At 37.1% G+C, this 18,820-nt stretch overlaps 3 protein-coding genes across 3 annotated transcripts; 2 read left to right on the top strand and 1 right to left on the bottom strand.

Moving 5' to 3' along the window:
- Window positions 1–69: 69 nt before the first annotated feature.
- psme2 (proteasome activator subunit 2) lies at window positions 70–5,911 on the top strand. Its single transcript, XM_054622510.1, has 11 exons — window positions 70–279; window positions 542–574; window positions 656–718; window positions 807–893; window positions 3,744–3,792; window positions 3,877–3,974; window positions 4,077–4,145; window positions 4,227–4,294; window positions 4,458–4,512; window positions 5,407–5,493; window positions 5,589–5,911. Exons 1-11 carry the CDS (start codon window positions 232–234, stop codon window positions 5,667–5,669), a joined length of 738 nt encoding a protein of 245 aa, XP_054478485.1. The 5' UTR covers window positions 70–231; the 3' UTR covers window positions 5,670–5,911.
- A 1,396-nt stretch (window positions 5,912–7,307) lies between these two features.
- Window positions 7,308–18,575, bottom strand: LOC129111069 (GTPase IMAP family member 8-like). The gene is made up of 8 exons (XM_054623363.1): window positions 18,260–18,575; window positions 17,362–17,411; window positions 15,830–16,391; window positions 15,155–15,210; window positions 10,369–10,815; window positions 8,971–9,409; window positions 8,732–8,790; window positions 7,308–8,160 (listed from the first exon to the last, which is right to left on the bottom strand). Exons 1-8 carry the CDS (start codon window positions 18,307–18,309, stop codon window positions 7,616–7,618), a joined length of 2,208 nt encoding a protein of 735 aa, XP_054479338.1. The 5' UTR covers window positions 18,310–18,575; the 3' UTR covers window positions 7,308–7,615.
- On the top strand, window positions 10,049–11,463 carry LOC129110746 (GTPase IMAP family member 7-like). Its single transcript, XM_054622939.1, has 2 exons — window positions 10,049–10,099; window positions 10,248–11,463. The coding sequence occupies exons 1-2, from the start codon at window positions 10,081–10,083 to the stop codon at window positions 10,955–10,957; spliced, it is 729 nt and encodes a 242-aa protein (XP_054478914.1). The 5' UTR covers window positions 10,049–10,080; the 3' UTR covers window positions 10,958–11,463.
- Window positions 18,576–18,820: the final 245 nt, after the last annotated feature.

Genomic DNA, 18,820 nt, shown 5'->3' with positions numbered 1-18,820 from the left:
AATGGGGTAATAGTTGGAGTAGGACACGACCTACTTTCACAGGCGGAGGGAGACAGTGGGAGGTGCTTACTGCGTCGTCAGACAATGAAATAGAAAGCAAACTTGAGGAGGAAATAAAATACAAATCTCCCCTGCGAGCCATACAGTCGTCCCCTGCACATGATCAACACTTCTGACCTGATTCGTCGAGTTTCTTATTTGTCCTGAACTTCTAAAAAGAGTCCTGCAGTCATGTCAAAGACTTCAGCGCTGAAGATCAGCCCACAGAATGCAGGGAAGGTAAGTTTGTATCGTGTTAATGCAAAAGTACAGTCAGCTGCATGTGACACTGTAGCTCCCTGCTGCAAAACTATTCAATAACAGCTGCTTTTATGCAGATACATTCTGACTTTTTAAGCACACACACATGGAGTGTGTGAAGCAGGAAAGTCCCCTTCAGAGAGGAAAACGAAAGTAAACCCAAAAAGTCTTCTGTGACATGAGTCAGCAGTTAAAATGTAATTATTTCATTCACTTCATCCTGGTTTTCCTTTTCCCACAGGTGGATCACTTCAGGCAGACCCTGTATCAGCAGGTGTGTTGACATTTATTCTATGTTAATGACACATTTCAATCCAAATAAGCACAAAATAAGTGTTTGTTTTATGTTTTTCAGGCAGAGAATCTGTTCGCCAACTACATCCCCAATAAGATTGCACAGCTGGATGCTCTGCTGAAGGTCAGTATTTTATCACACAAGCTCAAGAACCCCTCACCTGTGAATTCTCTTAATCCTCTGTGTGTGTGTGTGTGTGTGTGTTTTAAAGGATGCTACCCTCAGTGTCACGGACATGTCCTCGCTGAAGGTTCCCCTGGACATCCCCATACCAGACCCTCCATCCACAGACGATGAGGTGAGGTCTCCCACCAACTCCTTCACCTCAACAGGGTTATATCCTCAAGTTTGTGCATTCCTAGCACTTCAAATACAAAAAAATACAAAAAAACAGGTGTCAAATACTGTCCAGGTGTTAATTCAACGAGGTCCAGTTAGACAGAATTTCCTCACACAAAGTTAAGGAAAATCACAATAATTTGCGCTAAGATTTAGTTACATATACATTGAAGTAGCCCAACAGTTGTATCAACGTCGACTCAAATAAAGAAAGATATATTCCATATAATAACAGTTCAGTTTTCAAATTGAACTAGATGAATTATAAATAATACAAACTCTACAATAAATAAATGTAAAATAAGGGCCTGAATTTATAAATAAAAAACACAGAACAGAAAGCTTCTGAAAAGTGTGCATTTTAAAATAAAGTGCTTAATTTTAGGGAAACAAATGTATCTGAATTGTCCTTGGCCCTGTAGCTTTACATTTAGTTAGTTCAGTGTGAAGTGTATGCACCAACCTGTTTGCATTCATTTCATAATAATTGCAGGTAGGGGAAGGGAGTGGGAGCTGTAACGGGATTAAAGGTTAAACTAAAGGAGCAGAACTTGTCCTGCTGCATTGCATTCTGGGCTGGTACATTATGTTATGTTATCCAATGTACACATCCTGTCTTGTAGAAGGCCCCAGAGTCAAGAGCGAATATGTATATATCTTTAATTAAAGTTGGAAGTGCTGTATGCTTACACTGCACATTCTGAAACACACTTTTCCGGCTTGTTATTTTTTTAGTAAACTGCTATTTTATGTTTTAAATTGCCAGTTTATTGGGAACATCCAGCTAACACGACATTCCTGCAACAAATCCTCCCTTCATTAAAAAAAAAGTTGTAATCATAGAAATAGATTAGGAGCAGAACTAATATTCCCATTCCAGTCAACGCAGCTGGATTGTCAGAGCGGCGGCCATTTTGAATGTGCACCTTTGCCATAGCGACCGCTGTAGCCGGCTAACTTCCGTATAAAACTGGAAACGAGCAGTGGAGGAGTCACGCTACGAAGCGTCGAGAAATTTAACAATTAAATGAGTCACCCGCACTCTTTTATCACTGCCACTGGAAGCACATCGCCATCGCCAGATAACCAGTGTAGCATTAGTTAAAATATTAGTTAAAATATCTATCAGTCGCTTCAAAACATTCACACGCACCACTCTTCACATTACATTACATTACATTACATTACATTACAGTCATGTAGCAGACGCTTTTATCCAAAGCGACTTACAGGAAGTGTATTCAACATAGGTATTCAAGAGAACTACTAGTCACCAGAAGTCATCAGTGCATCTCCTTTCTTAAACAAGCATCTTAAAGCATAAACCAGAGCAAAAGTATAGTGCAGAGGCAAATTACTACGAAAACAATAATTGCAACAGACTAATACGAATATAATAAGTGCTACAAACTACTACGAATAGGATAAGTGCAGTAAACGAATACGAATTCAATAAGTGCAGCGAACTGATACGAATACAGTAAGTGCAACAACTACACATCAGCATACTTAACTCTCACTTTTAAAGAAGACATGTTGTGCTCATTTTCTGGTTCTACTATATTTTGGGGTTCTCCTAGAACATGTTTACATGGTTTAAAGTTTAAAATACCACATCATTTTTCTCATACTTTATGTCGTAATGTACCTGTATTCACCCTCTGAATGAAACGCTCGGTTTTAGTGCCTGTCCCTTTAAGAACCCCCCCTAAAAATATGGTGCACCTTAGCAGAGGTAGTTTTCAGGCTGTTGGTGGAGATACAGGTGGAGGGTATATTAAAACATATTTTACTAAATCCAGTGACATTATCCCACTGATAACATGCGCTTGTATTAAAAATAGTATAATAGTGTTACAACCCGGCTCAAAGGCTGCAACATAAGAGACAAGACCAGTTGAAAGTAATAAATAACATTTATTTAACAGATATTATTAATTCTCAACCGTGGAAAGTCAGTTATCAGTACAGTAAGCATGTGTGGACATGTCTGAAACCAACAGCAGCTGTCAGTCAAGGAGCAGAGAACGCTCCATGTTCAGGTGTGTCTTTATAGCTGGGACTCCACCAGGTTTATGTGTGGCTCATCAGCGACGGTCAACTACCAGAAAGACGAGGAAGAGCCAGAAAACAGGACACTGACCCCTAGTGGAGAGGAGGGGTCATCACAGTAGTGTATTCATATTTATATAGAATAATATTGATATTATTATATTAAAAATGCGCTAATTATGTTTATATAATACTCATTTACTCCGGTGCAAATAGTTTGATGAATTTGTAGCCAAACTGTTGTCAAACTCGACCAGGAAAAAGGCAGAAAAGACGCGAAAGAAACAGTTTCTGACAAGCAGTGTAGCATTTAATAGAGTCTGGCTCAGTGTTCAAAACAGAAACACATATAGATATTAATGATTGTGTGAAATTTATCAGGATTAATATCATTTATGATGTAAGATAAACAATATAATGTTTCTTTTTACAATTAAAAACATAAAGGTGTTTTATTTTTACTGTTTTTCTCACTTAGATTTCAATAAACTTGATTTTGTCTCTTTTCAATTTGAACCAAAAGGAAGATCTTGCGTAGATAATAATAATAATGAGAATAAATATGAAACAAAATTTAAATCATAACCTTTAAACTGAAAATATATCTGGTTCTAATGGAAGTCAAACACTCTTTTCCTCCCTGTTTATATCAATGATGGTAAAGGCTTAATAACAAAAGAACCTCTCTATATAAAGATAAACTTTCTAACATACGAGACAAAAAACTATTTTTGACCATGTAAAATTGATCTCACAGGGAATGGAGACGGATAAGAATGAAGATGATGAGAAGAAAAAGAAGAAGGGTAAAGCATGTTTTTTTTATATCTGCACAAAATGTACATGACGGGTAAAAAAAACAAAAATAATTTCTCCTTCCTGTCCTGCAGCTCCAAAATGTGGCTACATCACGGGGAATGAGAAGATTATGGCTCTTCTAGAGAAGGTGAAGCCGGAGATCGTTGCTCTCAGAGAGACCATCATCACTGTAAGTCAATCTCTCACCACAATGAACGCTGAGCTGGTTTCTTCTCCAAAACTCTGAATGAACGTCGACATTAAAGTGTCTGTTTCTGCCGTGTCACTGAAGGTCTCCTGCTGGATTCAGCACCTCATCCCAAAAATAGAAGATGGAAATGACTTCGGGGTCGCCATCCAGGTACGTTTCCCACGTGCAGCCAGTCAGTCACACACGTTTGTGAAGTATTAATATATAATTGATTACTTTTTGTCACTGCAGGAGAAAATCTTGGAGAGAATCGGTGCAGTGAGGACCAAAGTTGAAACTTTTCAGACCAACATCAACAAGTGGGTTGGATATACATGTATTTAGTGTTATGAAGTATAATAAAATACTACTAGAATGTGTCTAGTTTGTCAGTGGTTTTGGGTAAAATGGTATAATTCTGAATGGTATATTTTTTAATACACAGATTTTCCTAACTTTTGCCATTCCTGTTGAAACATTTAGGTACTTCTTAGAGAGGGGAGATGCTGTTGGAAAAGCTTCCAAAGAGACTCATGTGGTGAGTTTTCACGATGTCCTTCTCTTAAAGGATAATCTGGTTCATTTCTGACTTTTTCTCAGCCTCAAATACTTTCAGAAAAAGACCAAAACCAACAGTGACATGAACTGTGTGTGATATCTCATTTCCCCCTGAGCCATAGAGCTCCATTAAAAACCCTGTTTCACTGGGTGACATGTTCCTTTATCACCATGAAATGTGGATTAATCCGCTGCTGAAAATAGTCCTAAACTAATGCTCTATTTCCTCCCTTTTGTTTGATAAAAACTTCAGTGACCAGCTCTTTTATGACATTACTGAACAACCTCCGGTTAATGAAGAGTGAATCCAAAGCTTCATGTGTTAAAGCTGCATTCTGTCTCCTGTCCAGCAGGGGGCGACTCCTCTGGTTGTATAGAAGTCTATGAGAAAATGACTCTACTTCTCTCTTGATTTATTCCCTCAGTAAACATTGTAAACATGAGTTTATGGTCTCAATCTCTAGTTTCAAGTCTTCTTCAATACAGCATGATGTTCATTTAGTAAATGATGCTCCATTTAGAGTCAAACAGACCATAAAGCAGGGGATGCTTTAGGGCGGGGCTACACACTGATTGACAGGTCCACACCAGAGACGTATACGGCGTCTATAGGTCACTACTAGCGCCTCTTGAGGTACAACTTGTATTACAAGACAGAACGGGCCACGGCTAACTGGTTAGCATGCTCATTTGACGATGCAAAGCTGTATTTGACATAACGTCAACACTGTTGCGTCTTCACATCCTGTTGATAATGTTGGTTCATTTTTTTTAGGTTTTAAACTAAATTTCTTTTCAGATCTTACACATTGCCCCTTTATAGCTTTGGTAAAGTTACTGTAAATACCTTTAACTTGGCTTTCTCCACCTCCAGATGGACTACCGCTCGCTGGTCCACGAGAAGGACGAGTCCATCTACAGTGAGATCAGAGTCATTGTTCTCGACATTCGCGGCTTCCACGTAAGTTGACGGAACTTGGTCTTTAGTAAGTATTTACCACCCGACTGTCATAGAGGAAGATGATTTAAACCGTGCTTTCTACCTGTTTCCTGCAGGCCGAGCTTTACGACATCATCAACAAGAATCTGGAAAAGGTGACCAATCCAAAAGGAGAGGAGAAACCTTCCATGTACTGAAGCTGGAGGGCAGGGACAGATTCTATTCAATATCATTCAGCTCTCTCCGCTCAGTAATGCTGCATGTGCGTTACTCAATTCTGCTTATTCTCTTCAAAAATAACTGAATGAAAGTTATTAATCTCTGCTGTTGTAAGGTGACACTTTGGTTTTGTACAGACACTTACACTAAATTTAAGTTGTACAACTCTGAGTTTTAAAAACAAGAATAAAGAACTGTGATTCTCATTTAAAAGGAAAAAGGTTTTTGTGATTTGTAATGACAAAAATAAAGTTTTAATTTAACCTTTTCATATTAAACAAACTGACCCCTTTTAAAATGAAGCACTGTTGGTAGAAGTCTCAGATTATTATGTTAGATACAGTATACAATACAATTATAAATAAATATTATCAGAACAGCACTTCCTCCTGATATTTTCCTATAATTAGGCCACATTTAAGACATTTTAAAAATCTCGTCTCTTCATTGGTTTTCTGCCACAACACTGTTGTCAATATTAGATTACTTCTTGTAGACTTCACACTTAATTCTTATTAGCGTATTGTTCATAAATGTTTTTTGATCAAACTCTGGCAGAGGAATTTCTTTTGTGATTAATAATGTTCATTCTTATTTAATCAATCTACTTTGAAGCTCTACGCTGTCGGACTTTACAAAAGACAGCAGAATTGTCTTTTAAATGATGAAGTAGCAATGTTTAATCATTAACATTTTTGAAATATCACATTAGAAAAGCTGTATGGAAATTTAATAAACCTTCCTCAATTGCACAAAAAAGCTTATAAGTGCTTTAAAAACAAAATAAATAATTAAGCACTTAAGGAATATATACATCAAATGTTTTTGTTTTTTTAAATAGATAGCTGCTTAATTTATTGGACAAAAATATGATTAGGCATGCAAATATATGCATGTTCATAGCTATTTTATTTTGCATCGTTGTTTTTATTTATATATATTTATCTCTTTTAGGAGAGTTTAGGTTTAGGTACTTTTTTTTAATATGGTAAACATGAAACATAAAAACAATGTCCAGTAGATGGAGATATTACACCAGTTATAAGATGTTAAGGAAGGAAACTAAAAAGTCATGAGGTGAGAAACATTTAGGATTTTAAACAAATACTGACACAGACTGACTCGTATTTTAAATATGGTGGAAGAGTGAGACGACACATTGTGTTTCAGTCTAAATGTCAGACTTTGACCACTTTTAGTTGAATAATTTGACAGTGAATATTTAACCATATAGGTAGTTCTACATGTAAAAACATAAGGTTTCTGAGTTTAATCTTTTAAACCTTAATGTAATAAAGGGGATAAATTAATAAAGCCACTTTAGACTTTGTGTCACACAGATGATTATTGGTGGATTCATCTTCTTCTTGTTTCTGTGTCAGACGTTCAGGGGAAACAAGTCTGCTCTATTGAAATATTTAAGACAACCTTAAGCTCATGTCCTCTAAATCTGTTGCTTCACCTTTTCATAACCTGTGTGTCTGTGCAGGTGAAGCCCTGAGAAGTGAAAGATATGTATTTAAATCACTGTGTGGTGGAAATAAAAGAGACACTGAGTTTACAGCACAGCTGGGTTTTATTGGTAAATGAAGCCTTTATGCCGTCACAGATTACAAAGGTTAACTAAAAAGAGACAGAGGGAGCTCTTGCACCACTAAAGACATACTTTATGTTTATTTGACAGAATCCATGAAACCAATTTTGCGGAAAAAATGCTGCTAACTAAGAAGCTGGTATAGCTAGTTAAACAAAAATAAAAAGGGAACTACCCCAAAAAACATATAATCAACCAGTTAATGATATTTAATTATTTCACCCTGTGGCTTAATTGTTTCTAGAAGGAAATAAATCACTTTTCAGCACTTTATTGATCTGATCTGATGCATTCACAGTTATTGTTTTAACATCTGGTCCACTGTCTGCATCAGCCTTTCCACTTGCTGTGACATGAGGCCTTGTTCTCAAAAAGAACACACCTGTTGCCACACTTTTTAATTATTTTCTTGAGATCAGCTGTGGAGGAATCCAAAAAATTCTCAAAGCTCATTTCTCCCTGCTTCAGATCACCCTCTCGGGTAAACAGGATGATGGTTTGTTCATGAACTCTGCTGCCAAAAGCTTCTTCCATCTTTCTCAGTACGTCTCTCTCAGCGTCTGTAAACCTGCTAACATGCATCACAAGTAAGAACACAGACGGCCCAACCTGACAGAGCTCTCTGCATTTCTTTACATGTTGGTTCTTCTTAACTGTCGGGTTAATCTCCTCATCAAAGATGTCTGGGGTATCAATGACACGAACAAGTCTACCCCTGATCACAGTGTCTGTCCAGTGACACTCTGTGGTGATCAGATGTGAACTGACTCTTGACGTGAAGGATGGCCGTCCAAGGATTGTGTTTCCACTTGCACTCTTTCCAGACCCGGACATTCCCACCAGAACCAGGTTCACTCTGGTGTCAGAGTGCTTTCCTGCATTGATGTAGAACAAAATAACTTTATAATTATTTCTTTATAATAACAAGCAGCTGCTTTAAAAAACAAAAATCAAGAAAAGTAAATATTTGATCTAATAAAAACTTCCCTGGTTGATTTATATTTTATATTACAAGTGTCTTTAAAAATATAAGGTTAAATATGCAAATGAGGCATTATCTATTGCTAACTTTTGTTGAATTTAGGAGAAATCTACAGACTCAAACGGCAAAGTAGTAAAATAAAGTTTCTCTCAACTAGTCTGAAAGGAGACATTTGATGAAAGCTAAATAGCACAAAATCTTACAACTGCATGAAAAACAATGTTTCTTATCTGGGTGTACCGCCTTTAAACACAAACAAAAACTACCACATGTAACATGTTTTGTAATAATTTACTTTAAATCACAGGTGTCACTTTTTAAACTCCTTTCTGCCACCTGAATAAAAGGCCAAATAAAAGTTTCTTTTTTGGTTGTAACAAACTTTTTTGTTCAGATTGATTTAGTGAAACGACACATTTGACTTAACGTTGTTAAGTTGCTGCTTTTAAGAGATTGTTGCTCACCTGCTACCTCCATGGGAGTGTAGGATGTTGACACACCTGGCTCAGGATGGTCAGCATGACTATAATGCAGAAGAAGAATCAATTAAGTCATTAATATGTTTTCTTTTGTGGAGTCAGTTCATGGACAGTGTAAAAGTATGCAAACAACTACAACCCCCCCCCAATTTGTACCAATGAACACCAAAGTATTTCACATGAAGTTACGTCAAATATCAACATGTCTCTCTTTTCAACTTTACCTCATGTTTGGCATCATCGGAGGTTTTTCTTGAGCCCTTCTTCTCAGTTCCAAGAAAAGCTCATCCATGGTGCACCATCTGAATGGGTATGACTGGGTGGGTATGTGGCTGAGCGGCAGCACCACCATGAACTCCTCTGTGGGTTTTCCAGTTAACTTGTGCAGCAGTTCTATCTGCTTCCACACCTCCTCTGCTGAAAACCATTCCTTTACCACCAACAAAGACATGTCAGGGTTTCCGTTGATAGCAAACACTTCTCTTGTGTCATTGCACCATCTCTTCGGGTCTGGTGTACATATGACCTCGTATGTGTTATTTTCATGTATCTCAGTATTTATCAGAACTTTTGTTTTTATCACATCTTTCCCTAGGATTATGGTTATTAGGGCCTTTTTCAGATCAGGGTCAGTTCCCAGGACAACGACGCAAATCTTCTTTTCTGTGAAAACAACAAACATATTTTAAAATGAAGAATCCTATACCTTATAATATATGTTATTTAAAAAGAAATACATCTGAACGGGACTTTAATTATAACACTTCATGGATTTGATTGTGATATATCTCACATTGTAAACTTCTCTGTAATTTGCACATTTTTTTATCAATCTTTATAAAACCTTAAAACTTAACCTTAAAACTTTGATGAATAACACAATTTGTGTTCCTTTATCCTCTTTTCAGGTATGACTTTTGATATCTAATAAAGGAGGCATCTTTATGAGCCATTTGTGGCTTCTAACCCTCTCCTGCTCAATGTTCAAACGTGTCCTTTTATATGTGCAAATAAACAAATACAAATAAACAACGTGGTTACGATGTTCATTTTACAACACAACATGACGCAAAGCAAAGATAGATTAAAAAAATAAATGCCTGATAGAATATAATTGTTGTAAAACTTACTGTGAGACATGGTCCTCAGATCCAGTGCAGAGAACATACAGAGCAGAGAAGCAGTGTGGTGTCTGCAGAATGAGCTGCTCTCTGCCTCTTTTATACAGAGATGTTATGCAAACACTAAGGGGCGGGTCAGCCGGGTGGCATCTATATAAACGAACAACAGTCTGAAACTAATGACATTCATCTTGGTTGAGCTGCTGAGAGAAGATGGCTACAGTTCCTGCTGGTAAGACTCAAAACATCAGATTTAGTTTTGTGTGAATAAGTTGTTTGCTTTAAATCAAAATGTCCTCATATTCACTAAAGTCGTTCTACACCAAGTCAATAATATAATCCTTCAGACAGCTTAACAGAAGTTGTGAAATGTGCTGCAGGTCCCGATTTGAGAATCGTGATGATCGGAAAAACTGGTGTGGGCAAGAGCGCCGTTGGAAACACCATTCTGGAAGAGAAATGCTTCAAATCCTGTCCGAGCTCCGAGTCAGTGACCGAGACCTGCAAGAAAGGTGTGAAACAATGGGGCAACAGGGTGGTCAGTGTGGTAGACACTCCAGGCATCCTGGACACCAAGATGCCCCAAGAATTCATGAAAAGAGAAATCGTGAGGTGCGTGGAAGTCTCGTGTCCCGGTCCACACGTGTTCCTGTTGGTCATCCAGGTGGGTCGATTCACCAACGAGGAGAAGAACTCCGTGGAAGCCCTGCAAGAGCTGTTCGGTAAAAACGCCAACCAGTACATGATCGTGCTGTTCACCCGGGGCGGCGATCTCGGGGACATGACCATTCAAGAGTACGTCCGTGAGGGCAAGCCCGAGCTTCGAAAGGTCATCCAAAGCTGTGGAAACAGGTTCCACGTCTTTGACAACACCAGCAAAGACAGAGGCCAAGTGGTGGAGCTGATCAAGAAGATCGACGACATGTTTGCTGCCAACGGAGGGGCGCACTACACAGACGCCATGTACAAAGAAGTGACGGAGAAGCAACCAAAGTCAAAGGAGAGGGTGGATGCCGTTGTCCACTATGACTTCCTCGGCTCACTGATGAAACGTGTGATACTTTTTCATTATATTCTTGGAAGAGACTAACGCACCACATCAGTAGTCCTTTCTTCTTGTCTGTTGTGTTAAATGTAAACTCGTCTGTGCAAAGCAAATCTATTTTACTGACCTACCAAGACTCACAGCATCAACATCCAGTCAGCACAGGACTGCTTCTCTGCCAATGTGTTAAAATATATGTAAAAAATGTCAAGTCAAGTGATTTTGATTTATATAACCCATTACACAAATCACAAATTTGCTCCAGTAAACTTTATGTATATGTCGTTGAAAGTAAAAATGTTTCTCAGAGTCCTGGAGACAATACGATTTAAAGGTGTGCTGCTAGTATTTCCTTGTCTCTGCTACACATAAAGACATTCTGGACGTTGCAGTGTGTATAATTACGGTGGTTTGGTATTTCTGGACTCAACAGATTGCTGTTTAATTTTCACTTATTGTTAATTACTTTGAATTGATTTAATGTGTGTGCCCTTAAAAGGTCATTTGTTTTATGCTGTTGAATGATGAAATAAAAATATGTATAATCATCCAAACAATACGTTTTTCATTGTGTCAGGCTATTGTAATATGAATTGAGATATACAGCATATTAATAAATTATAAGACATTGTAAATAAAATTACTATTACTGTATACATTAGTTATACATTATTATATTATATAAAACTATATGATATACCTATTATTATTAATATTATTATTATTACTGCTGTTGGTATATATGTATATAATATTTCAGCCAGCATACATAATACAGAGAACCAGCTCACCTACAGGAATTGCTTATAAATTGACCTTTTAACAAGCATTTGCATAATCCATTTAGGGATCATTTGTTCATCAATCCTGGTATTATCCTTTATATTCTCCTTGGTAAAGAAGGGTTTCTCCTAATCATTTTCTCGATCTGATTTCCATTTTATTTTCAGGAGACATTGGCAGTGTAATATGATGGCGTTGACTGTCAGGAGGAAACTAACAGCGGTCCATTGTGGAAAAAATTCACCGTTTTGTTGACCCATCCATACACCGACCCGACCTCCTGTAGGCCATATTATCATCACTTGACTTCTTCCTTTGGTCCAGACGGTTAAAATGACTACGGATGAGACTGGGCTTTGTGACCTCATTACATGTGAAACCACAAAAAAGGCCCTGGAGTGTAAGATTATAGTATTAGCAGCAACATTTACTTGGAGTTTTACAAAAGTAAAATGGGATTGTTAAGTAAAGAGTCAAAGTGAAAGTGAAGTCAAACCACAGAGAGAGAGAGAAAGCCACAGAACAAATAGAACGTTAACATCAAAATAAATATTTTAGTTCATAACTTGTGATGGATTTTATAAACTGATCTGAAGAGCAAAAGCTCAGGGATGAACTCAGTTCTCACCAGAGAAGATACAACAGTTTTTAAAGTCAGAAAGCCGTCCAATCTCAACATCTATTCATATAATGGATGATCAGTAACGTTGACCATCTATAAACTAAACCTCGTACACAAAACCAGCACCAACAAAACTCACTGGAGACTGAGATATTTAAGGTTTCTAGCACAAGTTATCATTAAATATCACATCACAGCACACTACCACTTATGACCTGGATGGAAAATACAAATCAGCAGTTCTCTGAAAGTGATATGGATCTTTGTTGATCTTTCATCTGTGTTAATGATCAATAGAAATGTACTATAAATTGTGTGTGTGAGCAGATTATGAAGACTTGCACCAATATATGTATGAGTGACTTTTACTTACACTTTTGGTTTTATTGTCAAAAGTACCTCATCAGTTTATCTTATGGACTTTAACTGTCTCTCTTATGAAACAATAAAAGTCACCTTTTAACCTTCAACCGAAAGCTCCTCTTGTATTTCTATAAAACTTCCTGTTCTCTGCCCTCAGACCTCAGGTCTTTCCAGTCATCCGGTGTTTAAACTGTCTTTGACCTGCCAACATTGTCCTCCTGAGCTTGTTTTTCTGCGCTGACAACAGATTTAGGTTTCTGTCTGTAAGCCTGTCCACCATCACCATCAGAAGAGTCAGAGGTTAAGTGAAGTAACTCCTGCAAATGACTCAAGCTAAATAGTGATTTGTGGAATCAGATTTGTCTCAATAAACTCAAACAAACCAATGGTAGGAATTGGTGTCGACTAGTGATGTGGTTGCAGATTACAACCAACTGAATATCCCTCCATTCACTCCTACCATGCCTGCGGTAACGTGAGCCTGAGTCTGCAAATACACGGTAACGCCGTGCGCCTCACTCAGAGGTCCTCCATCCCATAATAACACAACTTTAGCAGCAACCAAAGTCACATGGTGGCTGCTGTCCCCCAAGGTTTTGTACTCAGCAGCTCACGTTACTGTGTAGAGAACTACGTGGTGGTAAGGTAACGTTAAACCCAGCAAATAAACATGAGGTCTATCAGAGAGGACTTCCCCTGCTTCATATGCAGTGATGAACTCTGTGGTGGAAGATGAACTGAAACTCTTTACTCAAGTTAGTGCAGCATAACACAGTTGAAATGACCTCATTACATGTGAAACCACAAAAAAGGCCCTGGAGTGTAAGATTAGAGTATTAGCAGCAACATTTACTTGGAGCTTTACAAAAGTAAAATGGGATTGTTAAGTAAAGAGTCAAAGTGAAAGTGAACTCAAACCAAAGCTCCAAAACGTCTTGTCAGCATCAGCCTCTTTGTTTGAGGTTGAAGGTTGGGTTGTTTGTCCAGTCAGTAACACACCTAATGTGTAATTAAAACCAGATCATATCTCCAGCTGTATAAGATAATAAAACAGAAAGAAGTATTAGTTATTGTATTCAAAGGTCACTAAAGAGGTTAGTGATCTATCAGAAGAGAAAGCCACAGAACAAATAGAACGTTAACATCAAAATAAATATTTTAGTTCATAACTTGTGATGGATTTTATAAACTGATCTGAAGAGCAAAAGCTCAGGGATGAACTCAGTTCTCACCAGAGAAGATACAACAGTTTTTAAAGTCAGAAAGCCGTCCAATCTCAACATCTATTCATATAATGGATGATCAGTAACGTTGACCATCTATAAACTAAACCTCGTACACAAAACCAGCACCAACAAAACTCACTGGAGACTGAGATATTTAAGGTTTCTAGCACAAGTTATCATTAAATATCACATCACAGCAATAGATTTATCGTCAAAACTACCTTATCAGTTTATCTCATCAGCTTTACAGTTCCTCTCATAAAACAATAAAGGTCACCTCTAAACCTTCAACAAATACCTCCTCTTGCATTTCTTTGGAACATCCTGTTCTCCATTCATCCACCAGGTATGGCTGAAAAATATTAAATATAAATTGGCAGTATGCTTAACAGCTGCCCTAATATCCATGTCATTGTCCAGAAATCAATATAAATATTTTCCCTATTTTTTAATTAGTATAACGCTAACATAAAGCTAACAAGACATTAATAAGATTAGTCAATAACATTGCATGGGGTGTACAAAGAATACATAAAACTCTTAAGTATGTTAAACAACAAGACTAGCTAGCTAAATAGCCTTGTCATTGTCCTGAAATCAATATCTTCACAAATTATTAATTACTATAACGCTAAAACAAAGCTAACAAGATTGTAGCAAGATTAGTCAAAAACATTACATATGGTTTTAGAAACAGTAAATAAAACTCTTAAGTATGTTAAACAACAAGACTAGCTAGATATTCAGCGATGTCATTGTGGCAAAATCATTATCAATATTTCCATTTCCAAATATTAATGAGCATAATGCTAGCATAAAGTTAACATTAAGTTTGCAAGATTAGTCAATAACATTGAGTACTGTTGATGAACAGTAAATATAAGTTGACTGTATGTTTAACAACAAGACTAGCTGGCTTAATACCAAGTCATTGTCCCCAAATCCAAATGAATGTTTTCCAGAATTATTTTATTAGCATAATGCTAGCATAAAGCGAACATTATGTTGGCAAGATTCATCAATCAAACTTGCATCGGGTTGACAAACAGTAAATATCATTCATCAGTATGTTTAACAACAAGACTACCGAGATATCCAGGAACGTTATTGTCCCTAAATTATTATTATATATTTTTTTAATTAATGAAAGGCTATGTGTTCTTTCAGCAGCAGCAGCAGCCCCAACGACCGAATTGGAATATGAGTGACTATGTTTTAGACTTAGTTCAGTGGGTTAGAGTAACTTACGTTCTTGCAACTCGTACGTAACAGTCCCCACCTTGTGGTGTTCAGAGAACGAGGCACTGAAGGATTACACTTATTGTGGGAAATAACATTTTTTTCATTAAATGTAGCCAGCGCATTGATTTAGTAGGGTGAACTGACAGGTTAACTGGAACTACTTAGTAGGTGTGGATTATCAGGAATTCATGAAAACCTTGTAGCCAATCAACTGTAATACATTGCTATAAAAACACAGACAACAGCAAGTATCATTAATAAATTTAATCATATATTCTGGTGAACAGTCTTTACATATACTAGACTTGCTGATTCTCTGATACTTACCACACCAGTCACAACACACTGAATTGTATTGGTAAATGTAGCTTTCATCCTGTCACAGTTTCCAAAGGTTAACAAAGTCAGACAAAGCACAAGTACCAGTAAACACATACGTTTTTGGCAGAATACATGAAAAGATTTTAAACATACATTGATGAAAATGGATATATACAGTCATGATTATATGCAGCTTATTAAAATGTTCAGTAAGAAGAAAACCAAAATGCAATTCATAAAATGTAATCAACCAGCTCAAGATATTGAACTTTTCACATTGTGTAATATTTATTTCTATATACTTTTAAATCACATTCCAGCGCTTAATTGATCTGATACATCCACAGTTATTGTTTTAACATCTGGTCCACTGTCTGCATCAGCCTTTCCACTTGCTGTGGACATGAGGCCTTGTTCTCAAAAAGAACACACCTGTTGCCACACTTTTTAATTATTTTCTTGAGATCAGCTATGGAGGAATCCAAAAAGTTCTCAAAGCTCATTTCTCCTTGCTTCAGATCATCCTCTCGGGTAAACAGGATGATGGTTTGTTCATGAACTCTGCTGCCAAAAGCTTCTTCCATCTTTCTCAGTACGTCTCTCTCAGCGTCTGTAAACCTGCTAACATGCATCACAAGTAAGAACACAGACGGCCCAACCTGACAGAGCTCTCTGCATTTCTTTACATGTTGGTTCTTAACTGTCGGGTTAATCTCCTCATCAAAGATGTCTGGGGTATCAATGACACGAACAGGTCTACCCCTGATCACAGTGTCTGTCCAGTGACACTCTGTGGTGACTGGATGTGAACTGACTCTTGACGTGAAGGATGGCCGTCCAAGGATTGTGTTTCCACTTGCACTCTTTCCAGACCCGGACATTCCCACCAGAACCAGGTTCACTCTGGTGTCAGAGTGCTTTCCTGCATTGATGTAGAACAAAATAACTTAAAAAAAATTTGTGATTGCTCTCGTTCAAACACATGCGAAAAACTACTGAATTCAGACACATCTCGATAACACAGGTTTCACTTTTTAAATTATTCTTGGTGTCAGAGGAGCGTTCTTTGTTATGTCTGCCACCTGAATAAAAAGGTGAAATAAGAGTTTTGGTAAGTCGCTATAAAACGTTTTGATTTAATTTGAAATGCAGTTTTTCCCAATCGTTCAATCTTGATGTCTTTCACAAAAACGACTGAATATCCCACATTAAACACTATAGCAATGTTACATAATTAAATGTATAAAATGGGTAAAATAGTTTAAATGTTTTAAGTTTAGGGCCTTTTCTGTCCGAAACTGAGCTGCAATTTAATGGTCCAGCCTGCTGCTGACTAATGTCCGGTCAGAGGAATATAAAGCTTTTCTGCGATGCTCACACACTTGCAGAATTTGGATCATTGTTTAAAAAACTCTACTGTCATTGTAAAGAATGGTGGATGGACAGTCGTCATGAAAAAATTGGCGTCAATTTTGCTTTGTTGATTTGTTGTTCAGCAACAAATCAAATATTAATTTGTCACTTTTATAAAATCAAATGTTTAGCGGAATGAAGTGACTCCCAAAAATGTGTTTTTCTGTAGTGTAAAAATATAAAATGGAGGGAGACAAAATTACATGTAGAGTTCACCTGGGGGCTTTTTTCTGCTCTGACACATGAGTGTTATGCAAAGTGAGACATGAAATGTGTGGGAGGCATAATGATCCATTTTGTGCTTAGACTTCTGTGATTTAGTTATACATGGGAGTCAAGCTTTCGGAATTGTAGGGTAGTTCCATTGTTTGTGTGTACTGCAATGGATAAAAACTGTTATCACCTTTCAATAAACCCCAAACATTTAACTATAATAGTATAATATATTAGTAAGCTGCTGCTGACAGATTGTTGCTTACCTGCATCCTCAGTAGGAGTGTGTGATGTTGCATCAGGATATTCAGCACAACTATAATGTAGAGGCAGAACCATATTAACTCATCAGTTTGTTTGATTTTGTAGAGTCTGTTCATCAAAGGTGTAATAGTATGCAAACAATGACTGCAGACCCCCTGTAGACTGAAGTTACTAAATTGTCACCTGGGAGTTAAAAGGTTTTATCTTCTTTCGGAATTAAGTTAATTCATTATTTAAAAGTTTTTTGTTGTTGTATGTGTATTTCTTAACTTTTTTTGTAAAACAAAAACAAAAATCAAGGACCCCCTTATCACCTTGCCTGGTTAGCATTAGCTGCCAGACTAACATTAGGAATTGAGTATTTGCTGGCTAGTATCGGCTGCAAGGATAACATCAGGAAGCTAGCCTTAGCTGACTAGAATAAGCTGAAAAATCAACATCAGCTGGCCTTAGTATGCTTCAAGTAGGCTAGTATGGTAGCTAACAATGAGAATAAACTTCTAAGCAAAAATTTAAATGATAAAAAAAGACTGAACTTGCGAGACCATCCATAAAATGTACTAACTTAACTTCTACACTGGACAAAATATTTAGCATTTTGCTTCATACTTAACCTTCATTGCTTTAAAAAAAAAGAAAAAACACGAAAAAGGGAGACAAGAAAATAAGTAAATATGTCAAAGAAAGCATTGAATTTAACTTCCATACATGTAGACATGCATTCTAAATACTATGTTTTAAAACAAATTATGGCTTACTGATCAACATATCCTTGAAAACATGGCTTCTTTCACATATGTAAGAGACCTGTTCCATATATCATTTTTGCTATTTTGAATGTTAAAACTAAAGTTTTGTCCAATCCTAAATCTACATGTCTCCCTCCACTTTCCCCTTTACCTGATGTTGTTTGGTCCGCCTTTGTTCCCTTTGCTGAAAAAGTGTCCCATGGTGAAGAATGTGAATGAATAAGAATCTGTGTCTTTACAGCAGAGCGGGCAGCACTACTCTGAACTCCTCTGTGTTTTCTCTGCTGCTGTGGTTAACTTTACAATTGATTATTAAAAAAAAGGATAATTTTACTTCAACACAATATCTTACTAACACAGAGCAAAGAGAGCATTAAAAACAAACGTGCTTGATCAAAAAATGGTTTTATAAAAAACTAAACTTAGTGTGAGACAAGTTCCTCAGATCTATTGAAGCAGAATACAGTTGAGCTGTGTGGTGTCTGCTGAGTGTGCTGGTCTCTTCCTGTTTTTTATGTCCCTGTGATGCAATATTAAGGGGTGTGTCAGCTGTATAGCTATTATATAACAGTCTAAAACAAACACCTAAATATTCATCTTTGTTGGGAGAAGATGGCTTCAGTTTCTTCTGGATAGATTCAAAACAACAGATTTATTTTTGTCTTAATCTACTGTATGTATGTAACTCTTTTGCTTTAAAGGGGACATATCA

Source organism: Anoplopoma fimbria, chromosome 21 (genome assembly GCF_027596085.1).
Source record: "Anoplopoma fimbria isolate UVic2021 breed Golden Eagle Sablefish chromosome 21, Afim_UVic_2022, whole genome shotgun sequence".
Taxonomy (NCBI): domain Eukaryota; kingdom Metazoa; phylum Chordata; class Actinopteri; order Perciformes; family Anoplopomatidae; genus Anoplopoma; species Anoplopoma fimbria.
The sequence above is the reverse complement of the archived record's forward strand: the minus strand, read 5'-3'. Positions and strand labels throughout refer to the sequence as shown.